Below are 11,620 nucleotides of genomic sequence, written 5' to 3' on the forward strand. Positions count from 1 at the left end.
TCGACCAAGGATTTGATTATCAAGGTGAAATTGTTGAGCCCCTGCACCAAGAACCGGCCACATTTGAACAGTTTGTCCAACTCCATCGTGAGATGCGTCATTGGCACACTTATTTGGATTTTCAAAATGACTTGGATGAGCACGTGTGGGATCATATTGGCAACCAATAGATGTATTGGTTCATTTTGTTGGGGAACGTAGTAATTTCAAAATTTTCCTACGCACACGCAAGATCATGGTGATGCATAGCAACGAGAGGGGAGATTGTTGTCCACGTACCCTCGTAGACCGATAGCGGAAGCGTTATCACAACGCGGTCGATGTAGTCGTACGTCTTCACGATCCGACCGATCAAGTACCGAACGCACGGCACCTCCGAGTTCTACACACGTTCAGCTCGATGACGTCCCTCGAACTCCGATCCAGCCGAGTGTTGAGGGAGAGTTTCGTCAGCACGACGGCGTGGTGACGATGATGATGTTCCACCGACGCAGGGCTTCGCCTAAGCTCCGCAACGGTATTATCGAGGTGTAATTTGGTGGAGGGGGGCACCGCACACGGCTAAGAGATCTCAAGGATCAATTGTTGTGTCTATGGGGTGCCCCCCTGCCCCCGTATATAAAGGAGCAAGGAGGAGGCAGCCGGCCAAGGGAGAGGCGCGCCAAAGGGGGGAGTCCTACTCCCACCGGGAGTAGGACTCCTCCTTTCCTTGTGGGAGTAGGAGAAGGGAAGGTGGAAGGAGAAAGAAGGAAGGCCCCCCCCCTCCCTAGTCCAATTCGGACTAGCCCATGGGGAGGGGTGCGGCCACCCTTTGGGGTCTTTCTCTCCTTTCCCGTATGGTCCATTAAGGCCCAATACGAATTCCCGTAACTCTCCGGTACTCCGAAAAATACCCGAATCACTCGGAACCTTTCCGAAGTCCGAATATAGTCGTCCAATATATCGATCTTTACGTCTCGGCCATTTCGAGACTCCTCGTCATGTCCCCGATCTCATCCGGGACTCCGAACTCCTTCGGTACATCAAAACTCAATAAAACTGTCATCGTAACGTTAAGCGTGCGGACCCTTCGGGTTCGAGAACTATGTAGACATGACCGAGACACCTCTCCGGTCAATAACCAATAGCGGGACCTGGATGCCCATATTGGCTCCCACATATTCTACGAAGATCTTTATCGGTCAGACCGCATAACAACATACGTTGTTCCCTTTGTCACCGGTATGTTACTTGCCCGAGATTTGATCGTCGGTATCTCGATACCTAGTTCAATCTCGTTACCGGCAAGTCTCTTTACTCGTTCCGTAATACATCATCCCGCAACTAACTCATTAGTCACAATGCTTGCAAGGCTTATAGTGATGTGCATTACCGAGTGGGCCCAGAGATACCTCTCCGACAATCGGAGTGACAAATCCTAATCTCGAAATACACCAACCCAACAAGTACCTTTGGAGACACCTGTAGAGCACCTTTATAATCACCCAGTTACGTTGTGACGTTTGGTAGCACACAAAGTGTTCCTCCGGTAAACGGGAGTTGCATAATCTCATAGTCATAGGAACATGTATAAGTCATGAAGAAAGCAATAGCAACATACTAAACGATCGGGTGCTAAGCTTACATAATGGGTCATGTCAATCACGTCATTCTCCTAATGAGGTGATCCCGTTAATCAAATGACAACTCATGTCTATGGCTAGGAAACATAACCATCTTTGATTAACGAGCTAGTCAAGTAGAGGCATACTAGTGACACTCTGTTTGTCTATGTATTCACACATGTATTATGTTTCCGGTTAATACAATTCTAGCATGAATAATAAACATTTATCATGATATAAGGAAATATATAATACTTTATTATTGCCTCTAGGGCATATTTCCTTCACATTTTATGTTCATTGAAACAATTTCGATTTGGTTGTACAACTATTTTATTAGAGACAATTTGAATGGGTTGTAAAACTATTTTTATTTACAGACAATTCTTTGGACGTGCAAACTAGTTTTGATATAAAAATATGTGCATTTTTGGCCCTAGCGGACAGGATGGAGCAAACGGATGCGGCCCCGCGCGGGGCGCACGTCAACTGCATCCCAGGACAGGCCCGGCCACGACTCATCACCCTACCCAAAGGGACAAAATCTGGTCAAACAGACGTCCGTTTGAAGTCGTACGGTGGAGTTGGCCTTAGGTTTGTATTCAAAACAAGGTTTAAATTTCTAAGGAGCTTTCGGCCATACGTGAACGGAAGGAGTACTACCACTACTCCCCTACTCTCCTAGAGAGCTGGAGCCAAAGCAGACCAACACTGGTCCATGAGAAAGCGAAATGATGGGTGGTGCGGTGCGGTGCGGTGCGGCGCCTGCGCTGGCGGTCAAAGCGAGAGGGAGGCAGGGGCCAAAGGTGGTTGGCAGCATCAAGAAATGCCCTCCTCGATTGCTCCTCCCGTGGCCCATGGATTGGCTTCGGCCTTCGGGTTGGCACACCGTGCCGCTGGCCCCTGGACCACATTGACCGGTCAGGCCGGGCCACGGGCGGCGGGCCGGGGCGGGGCGGGCACACTGCACACGGCGACCCCGCGCACGCCATCGACGCAACGAGAGATGCGGTGGGTGCGCCCCGTGATGAGCGCCCCCAGCCAGATCGATCCCACACGCCCTGCCTGTCGATCCGGATTAGCCTAGCCCTAGCCGGTCAACAAGCTAAGCTGGGAGCTGATTAAACAAAGCAGTCCGGAGCCGGGATTGGATTGAGCGGCATCTCCCTGCCCCCTCCCTGTGGCCGTCGGCATCGTGATGATCATTGCGGCAGTTAAGTTATTGGGTCATTTCGCTGTTCAGCCGGTGCGCTCTGCGCTCGGGGCATCGGGGGAAAGCGACACTGCCTCCTCCTCGCTCAGCGTTGTTTTGTTTATGGAGCTCACTTCATCCTGTTAGCTGCAGTTTTTTAATCATCCCGCTTTGTGGTTGAGGGGAGCAGCGCAGCGCAGCGTCGCAGGTCAGCCGCAGGCTTTGGCATTTTTATACTGTGGCGCCGTCTCAATGACCGTGTACTGGCCAGTCTCAGGTGCATGCTGACGGACGGATGCCGAGGGCGAGGCCCCCCCCGAAAGCTGGTTTGAAAACGGAGCATATTCGTGCCGTGGCCAATCCAAGTTCAAATCACCACCACTTCAGATTAAGCTCGATCGATCCACCCGGCCAGCGCGCGCGTGTATCGGGCCCAGACGGCAGCTGCCAGAGCCTGCCTGTAACGCTCGCCTGTCGCCGGATCCAGTGACGCACGCAAGACCGAACCTCGATCAAACAGTGGCATTGAGTACAAGTAGTACGTACGTACCCACCCGTCGAACGGGCTGCTGATCTGTGCGTGGCGCCCATGCCCTTGAACGCACGCACGCACCGCGCCGCGCCGGCTGTACCGAAGGCGACGAGTGGACGACGGTTGGTTGGGCCGGCGCCTAGCGAGCGAGCGACCGGCGCTTTGCCTCGATCGGGGGCAACGCGCGACAGCGTACGGCCCGCTCCTGTGCTCGCACGTCGGGTCGGGCCGGTCAGCCATGATTCAGGTCACACGCACCGTGTCGCGGTGTCGCGCGTGCGCCGTGCCCCCCCCTCCCTCCCCTCCGCGCGCGGCCGTGCCGGAGGGGCACCCATCCATCGCTGTGCCCGCCGTCCGTCCGTCCGTCGGTCCACCCGTCGTACGTGACGATCGAGAGAGGTTTCCGCCTCCGTGCCCGTGGGCCTCGGTGCTGGGAGAACGAAAAAAAAAACGACGACTCTCTCTCTCCCTCCTGGCTGCGTTGCGTGCCTCCTCGCCCACGTACGCCGTGCTGCGTACTCTACCGGGCTCGTACTACAACACGTACGGTGCAACAGCGGCTCTCTGTGCAGCAACAGTGACGGATCGCCGGACGGACGCGTCTCCGTCCATCGCTAGGTGGCGTCATGTTTACGTCGCGTTTACTGTCCGCCCTTTGACTTGAAACATCGCCTGCACGACTGCACGTACGTAGTACGTACTGCGTGTGTATGGTTGGCAAGGTACTGTGACACTAGCCACAATGGATAGTAATAGAGTAGTAACATGCCCATGTTACTACTCTATGTTACTACATCTATAGTGGGGAGTAACATATGTGTGATAACATGCAACACTTCATTTATTATATTATAGACTCATCTTGTCTTGATATATGTGATGTTACTCATACTAGTACTAGTAATTAGCTATGTTATCACATGCCTCTCTTTCTTCATTTATTGCTTGCCACACCATCTATTTTATCTAGATATGTGTGATGTTACTACCTATGTTACTTCTATCGTGGATAGTCTGAGCGTGAGAGGTCGTCCGCGTCGGCGTTTAATTTGCGCACAGTCGGAGCCCTTGTAGCGTGCGGCGCGCCGGGGCGGCAGGCCGGTCAAGGAGCGCATTTTTTAAAGCCTTGAGCTTTGGACATGTCTAGTTTCGGCTTTCTTTCCCGTGCTACCAGCGCTTACTGTTGCTCACTTTTGCCTTTATATATATGTTTTCTTTTGTCCCTTTCATTTCCTTTGCTCAGCCCTCCGGGCTCCGGCCCCGTGGTCGTTGGTCCTGGTCACGGTCGCACCGGATGGATCCACTTAATTAAGACGTACGCAAAAAGAGAGCTCCAACCTGGCATCAATGCACGTGCGATGTTTCCCATCTTTTTCTCATTGGATTGGGATTGGATGGAGGTTTGAATAAGTTGATGATACTACACACATCGACTTTGTTCAAGTTAAAGCAAGCGTGTTTGTGACAAATCTCCCACGTTGAAACGTCGTGCCATTTCCTCCATTTCTTTGCGCACAAGTTATCTATACAAAGAAACTCGAGCGCTCCTAATCGGGCTTGGTCAGAGCATTTGAGTGTGCGAGCAAAGCGGTCAAAGAGAGGGAGCAGCACGTCCGATGCAAGCGTAAACGCAACGTGATCGCGCACGGGTCACGAGGAGGGAGATGAGGCAACGAGCCTGCTCCGTCCTTCTTGTCCTTGAACCCATTCAAAAAATGGGAAAAAGAGAAAACAAAGCCCCGCCCTCTTTGCCGATCCTGATCCCACCGCACGTGCGGTCCGCGTGCCCTAGATTTAGATTTAGAGGAGTACGTACACAGTACGCACGCACGCCCGTCTCGAATCCGTCGTGGTCACCGGTCAGCAACCTCAAGTTCCGCAGCTGACCGCTCCCGTTCCCCAGATGGGAAAAAAATATTTTTGTAGTTGAAAAAAAACCAAATGTTGAAAAGGGGAAACATAACAGCATGGGCATTTCATTCCTAGGAGCAATGGTAAAAATCACATCAAACCTAGAACGAGATCACTACTAAGGAAACCATATGGCACCATTTCCTGCAAGATTCTTCCCCATGCCTTCCTGTTTGGTGCTTTTGGCGTGGGCCAGTTGCCATACCAACACGCTTCTCAGCGGCAGCACTGAAGAAAAAGGAATTTTTGAGCGAGAGAAAAGAAATGTTAGTACCAGCGCTAAAATAAATGAAAATTGGGAAGAATACAAGAGGGTGCGCAGGGGGGTGGCCCACCACGCAGGCGGGGTGTCAGTGAGTGTGCTAATGTGTCTGGTCCCAAGTTCCCACCTTCCCTCGTCCAATCCCCTCTCACTCGCACCCACCCGAGTAAAATTGCAAATCCGGATAATAATTTCATCAGGATATTCCTGCTCGCTCTCTCACTCCCTCTCTCGCACACCCTCCCTTCTTCTTCTCCACCCACTCTAGCTCAGCTGGATCTCAGTCGCATTCTCACTCCCCCCACCCTCGCATATCAGATCTCCTCATATGCCCTGCAATCCGCCTCCAATCCAAAACCCAGAAGCTTTCCTCTCAAGCTCCTCGCTTCCTCGCCTCCCCTTTTGACCGGTAGGCAGCTGTGGGAGCCCGAAAATCCAAGAAAAGCAGCGGGTCAAGAAAGAGGGAAAGCAAGCGAGGAGGGTGATGATGATGGCGATAAGTCGCCCCATGATTCACCGCATCATCCCGTCGCCTGCGCGCCTCTGCTAAAAGGGCCTCGCCGTCCGTGTACGCTCCAGTGAGCGGTGGAAGAGCGTGCGGTTGCTTCGCGCAGACGGTCGGACGCCGCCGCTGCAATGCCGCAGTACCAGGAGCTGCCCTGCGGCGGGCAGGTGCTCGACATCGACGCCGCGCTCAAGGATGGCATCCTGGGGTGCGGCCCGGAGCCCGGGGACGGCGCGCTGGGCGACGGAGGGAAGCAGCCGGTGGAGCTGAGGAAGATGATGGACGAGCTGGATGCGGCCGGCGACGGCGGCGGGGACGAGGTCGTGCCTGCCGTCTTCATCTGCCCGATCTCCCTGGAGCCCATGGTGGATCCGGTCACGCTCTGCACCGGCCAGACGTACGAGCGCGCCAACATCTCCCGGTGGCTGGCGCTGGGCCACCGGACCTGCCCGACCACGATGCAGGAGCTCTGGGACGACGCGCTCACCCCCAACGCCACGCTCCGGCAGCTCATCGCCGCCTGGTTCTCCAGGCGGTACACCCGCTTCAAGAAGCGCTCGGCCGACTACCACGGCCGCGCCGCGGACCTTGTCCACGGTCTCCGCGGCACGGCCGTCCCAAGGAGGCAGCCCCTCAAGGGCCAGGCCCGAGTCGCCGCGCTCCGGGAGTTGCGCTCCCTCGCCTCCAACCACCAGTCCGTGACCAAGGCCATAGCCGAGGCCGGCGGCGTGTCGTTGCTGACCTCACTTCTTGGCCCCTTCACGTCTCATTCCGTGGGGTCCGAGGCGGTGGCCATTCTTGTGAGCGGCGTGCCGCTCGACGCCGACGCGAAGGCGGCGCTGATGCAGCCGGCAAAGGTGTCCCTCGTGGTGGACATGCTCAATGAGGGCGCCGTCGACACCAAGATCAACTGCGTCCGCCTCATCCGCATCCTCATGGAGGAGAAAGGGTTCCGGCCGGAGACGGTGGCGAGCCTGAGCCTCTTGGCCGGCTCCATGCGCCTGGTCCGGGACAAGCGGCACCAGGACGGTGTGGCCGCTGGGCTAGAGCTGCTCAATTCCATCTGCGCCGTGCACAGGCCGGCCAGGAGTATGATTGTCAGCATTGGTGCGGTGCAGCAGCTGGTGGAGCTGCTGCCGGAGCTGGCGACGGAGTGTGTGGAGCCAGCCTTGGACATCCTTGACGCGCTCGCCTCAGTCCCTGAAGGCATGACGGCTCTCAAGGATTGCCCGAGGACGATACCCAACGCCGTCCGATTGCTGATGAGGGTGTCCGAGGCCTGCACGCAGCGTGCCCTGTCGATGCTGTGGGTGGTGTGCAGGATGGTGCCCGAGGAGTCGGCACCCGCCGCCCTGGAGGTCGGACTGGCCGCCAAGCTTCTGCTGGTGATCCAAAGCGGGTGCGGGCCGGAGCTGAAGCAGCAAGCCTCGGAGTTGCTCAAGCTTTGCACCATGCATTGCACATCCACCGTCTTCCTCGCAAAATGCAAGCTCACCAAGACAATTCAGTGAGAAGACACCGGAACATAGTCCTGGTTGTGATTTGGGTCGATGATGCGGCTCCCATTGGTCAGCCTCGCGTAATCTGGACCGGGGAATGGACGAGAGAAGCAAATTGCTGCCGGATGAAGGCCTGTGTGTAGATAAACTCAGTAATTGGCCCAACTTGCTGTGTCATTTGAAGACATGGGAGTGGATGAATGGATCGCCCTGCCCATCGACAGGAAGCTTGGATCCAGCAGCAATGCAGCAGCACAAGCACCGCCGGAGTCGACCGCCGGATGTACATGCAAATTGGTGTGAATTTGGTCAGCTCAATAACTACTCAAGGGTTGGGCTGTGGTAAGTACAGCCAGTTTTGCCATCTATCAGTAGCTGAGAATTAAGCAAAGGCCTGCAGTTTTAGATTTTTGGCGATGTGGGAGTCTGTCAGGGCTGTAGTTCTTCCTTTTCTTTCTTCTCCTGGGTCTCGGTGTAATTGGTGATATAAATTGGGTAGAATTGTATACAGTGCTGCTGCTTCACAGTTCAGAGCTCGAGTGCACATTGCCATAGCTAGGGAAAAGTTTTGAATTCTTCCTGCATCTTCGGTTGTTTGATTCTCCGGTCAAGTTTGGGAAGTGTACACTTTTGCCTATAGCTTGTTCCACTACTGGATAGCTTCAGGAAGCGTCACTGGTGTTGAAATTGGAACAGTTGAAAGATCTGGTTCCGTGTCTTGTTGTGCCGGAATTTCTGCTCACCCTATCTCATCTACTGCGTGTATCATGTTCCACTCGCAGTTGCATTTTCTGACTTATTCAGTGTATTGGGCAACCAATTGTTCCATATACACTATGTTACCAGTGCTTAATTGACGTAGATCATGGTATATTTACATAGATTCCTACATTCTCTGTGTCCGTATCCTGGCATTGGCAACGCAAGTAGGAGTATTGCAATTCATATCAGAGGGCCCTCGGTCCTGCGCTCCGACTCCAGTCAGCAAGGACAAATAAAGCCATCTGCGTCGCACACTAGGCCATAGGTAGAGAGGAGTATAGCTTAGGGATAGGTTCATGTGTATGATTGATCGGAGAGGAGAGGAGTTGGGGTTTGCATCTGCATGATTGATCACAGAGGGGTTTTACATCGTGCAGGCTTTTGCTTTATGTGTCCCAAACCATACAGTAGAAACCACAGGGCGCCGAGGCGTTGCTGTCTCACTGCGGCTGGCGCTGGCAGGCGGCGTAGCGTAGCTGAGCGGTAGAGTCAGTGTAGTGCTGGCCCAGTTTGGAGGTGCAGTGCTGATGGGCATTTGACCAGGGAAGGAAGGAAGCAGCCGTCGCCGTCGCAGTTCCCCCCCTGCTTTGCTTTCCGAGATCCACGACGTGACGTCTCCATGTCACGCACTACGCTAACCGCACACCCACACACGCGCGGCCTTGTCGCTTTTGCGCGCAGGTGGGAAAAGAAAAGGAAAGGGAGGCCAAAGGCTCGCCGCGGCATGCCAGCCCATGGCGCGCCCCGCGCGCGCGTGGCGTGGCCAGGCAAGCGAGCAGGCCATGTGGGCAAGGCGAGAAGACACAACCGCGCGCGCACACACTCGGCCAGAGGCCGGCTGGACCACGAGCGCGCGTGCGTCCGTGCATGCATGCATGTGTCCGTCCATCCGCGTCGGCTCGGGGGGCCTCATTGATTGACGTGTTCGTGGAGTCGCTGCGCGCAGCGACGAACTGCCTTTATTTAACAAACGGAGCGCAAGCAAGCGATACGGGCCGAGAGATTTTGGTTGCAGCCTGGGCACGGAGATCGTGCATGCATTAGCCTAGACCGCCTTTACGCCAACTACAGCGCACGACCGCAAACGGACGTCCGTTTTGTCCCGATTCTGTCCGTTTGGGTAGGGCAATGGGGTCGTGTCCGGACCTGTCCTGGGATGCGGTGGCCGTGCGCCTAGCGCGCGATCGCATCTTTTGGTCCCATCCTGTCCGTCATGGCCTAAAATGCCCAATATTCATATTATGTTCAAAACAAGTTTGCACGTTCATATATTAATTGTCTGAAAATAAAAATAGTTTTCCGACCCAATCGAAATTGTCTCAAATAAAATAGTTTTACAACCAAATCGAAATTGTCTTGAATGAACATAATGAACCAATACATCTATTGGTTGCCAATGTGACTCCACACGTGCTCAGCCAAGTCATTTTGAAGATCCAAATGAGTGTGCCAATCACGCATTTCACGATGAAATTGGACAAACCGTTCAAATGTGGCCGGTTCTTGGTGCAGGGGCTCACCATTTTCACCTTGAAAATCAAATCCTTGGTCGAAGATCCTTCATCACGCTCGTCCTCGACGATCATGTTGTGCATGATCACACAAGCAGTCATCACCTCCCAAAGCTTTCCTTCATCCCATGTCAGTGCAGGGTTTCGAACGATACCCCATCAAGATTGAAGCACAGGAAAAGCACGTTCCACATCCTTTCTAGCACTCTCTTGCATTTGGGCAAATCTCTTTCTCTTCTCACCTTGGGAGTTCGAGATTGTCTTCACAAAAGTTGACCACTGAGGATATATACCATCAGCTAGATAGTATCCCTTGTTGTACTGGTGGCCGTTGATCTCAAAGTTAACAGGTAGGGAGTGGCCTTCTGCAAGCCTTGCGAAGACCGGAGAACGCTGCAGCACATTGATATCATTGTGAGAATCTGCCATGCCGAAGAAAGAATGCCATATCCAAAGATCCCGTGAAGCCACCGCTTCTAATATGACAGTGCACGCTTTGACATGCCCCTTATACTGGCCCTGCCAAGCAAATGGACAGTTCTTCCACTCCCAGTGCATACAATCTATTGCTGCCAAGCATGCCTGGAAAGTCTCTAGCTGCGTTGGTCGCCAACAATCTCTTTATATCAGCGGCAGTTGGCTGCCTCAAGTACTCAGGGCCAAACACTGCCACCACGACCTTGCAGAACTTGTACAGTGACAGCAGACATGTGGACTCACTCATACGCACATACTCATCCACCAGATCGCCTGGAATTCCATATGCAAGCATGCGGATGGCCTCGGTGCATTTCTGGTAAGAGAAGAATCCAAGCTTGCCAAGGGCATCTGTCTTGCACTCGAAGTATGGGTCATGAACAACCACTCCCTCTTGGATACGATTGAACACATGCATTGCCATACGAAAACGGCGACGAAATTTATCCGGCTTGAAGAGCGGGGTGTTCGCAGAGTAATCGGCATAGAGTAGGGCGTGACCTCACTCCCTGTTGCGATTCAGGTTGGGAGCACGGCCGGGGAGTGACCCCCTATACCGAGGAAGCTGCCGTTCAATGTGGTCGTGAACGACCAGTGCAGCCACCGCAAGATCTTCATCATCCGACGACGAATCGTCCGATGAATAAATGAAGTGGTGGAAGAAAAAATCATCTCCATTGTTCATACCTTTGTGGGCAAAGTGTCGAACACCTTGCGGTCGTGGTGGCAAAGAGGCCGCGATGATCACCTCGATGCAGCAGGGGTGGTTGGCGGCCGGCTACTGGCCGCTCTGGAGCACTCGTCGGAAGCTGCTGTGGCCGTCGTGGTACGTCGCCGGCGGTCGTATCCCCTCTGCCACCGGCTACGACGGCGACGGCCAAATCTCCTCCAGTCGATAGCCAAAACTACGGCGAAAGCGCGGGCGTGGTGGCGGCCATGTCGAGACGTGATTTGGTATGGACGGCCGGGGGGTGCGCAGTGAGGAGGCGGCCGGAGAATAGTGGCGGCGCCGGCGGCGGGGTGGGGCGGGGGAGAGGGGGTGGAGCCGTTGGAAGTGAAGGGACTGCTAGACAGGCGGGCCACGGGGGGACAAGGGCGTGCGTCGAGCCCGTCCGCGCGATGTCCGTTTCACCCCAAACTCAGCGTAAGTTTGGGCAGGGGATGGGTCGAAAACAAACGAAATCTGGACATTTGCCCGTTTGAAAACGCGCGTTGGGCCGCGCTATTCGTTCGTTCTACCCAAACGGACACATTCGGACAGGATGGGTCGCGCGATGGAGTTGGCCCTATGCTGGCGAGCACACTGCACTGGCAAAGGCCGGAAGGTTTGACGCCTCGACGGGTGGTCTTTATATCGCACTTGGT

General features: G+C 54.5%; 2 protein-coding genes across 2 annotated transcripts; one reads left to right on the forward strand and one right to left on the reverse strand.

Moving 5' to 3' along the window:
- The first annotated feature begins 5,674 nt into the window (after positions 1–5,674).
- Positions 5,675–8,224, forward strand: LOC109733328 (U-box domain-containing protein 75). The gene has a single exon (XM_020292522.4). It carries the CDS (start codon positions 6,138–6,140, stop codon positions 7,515–7,517), a length of 1,380 nt encoding a protein of 459 aa, XP_020148111.1. The 5' UTR covers positions 5,675–6,137; the 3' UTR covers positions 7,518–8,224.
- A 1,216-nt stretch (positions 8,225–9,440) lies between these two features.
- LOC109733336 (uncharacterized) lies at positions 9,441–10,673 on the reverse strand. The gene is made up of 4 exons (XM_020292530.2): positions 10,361–10,673; positions 10,021–10,200; positions 9,788–9,897; positions 9,441–9,485 (listed from the first exon to the last, which is right to left on the reverse strand). Exons 1-4 carry the CDS (start codon positions 10,671–10,673, stop codon positions 9,441–9,443), a joined length of 648 nt encoding a protein of 215 aa, XP_020148119.2.
- Between the last annotated feature and the right edge of the window lie 947 nt (positions 10,674–11,620).

Source organism: Aegilops tauschii, chromosome 4 (assembly GCF_002575655.3).
Source record: "Aegilops tauschii subsp. strangulata cultivar AL8/78 chromosome 4, Aet v6.0, whole genome shotgun sequence".
Lineage (NCBI taxonomy): Eukaryota > Viridiplantae > Streptophyta > Magnoliopsida > Poales > Poaceae > Aegilops > Aegilops tauschii.

Excerpts from the sequence above, each read along its gene's own strand:
- LOC109733328 (XM_020292522.4), top strand. The coding sequence starts at position 6,138 with ATGCCGCAGTACCAGGAGCTGCCCTGCGGCGGGCAGGTGCTCGACATC.
- LOC109733336 (XM_020292530.2), bottom strand. The coding sequence starts at position 10,673 with ATGCATGTGTTCAATCGTATCCAAGAGGGAGTGGTTGTTCATGACCCA. Across the intron at positions 9,898-10,020 it reads GACAATCTCGAACTCCCAAG|GAAAGCTTTGGGAGGTGATG; the intron begins GTGAGAAGAGAA and ends CATGGGATGAAG. Across the intron at positions 9,486-9,787 it reads TGATTTTCAAGGTGAAAATG|GCCATGACGGACAGGATGGG; the intron begins GTGAGCCCCTGC and ends TGGGCATTTTAG.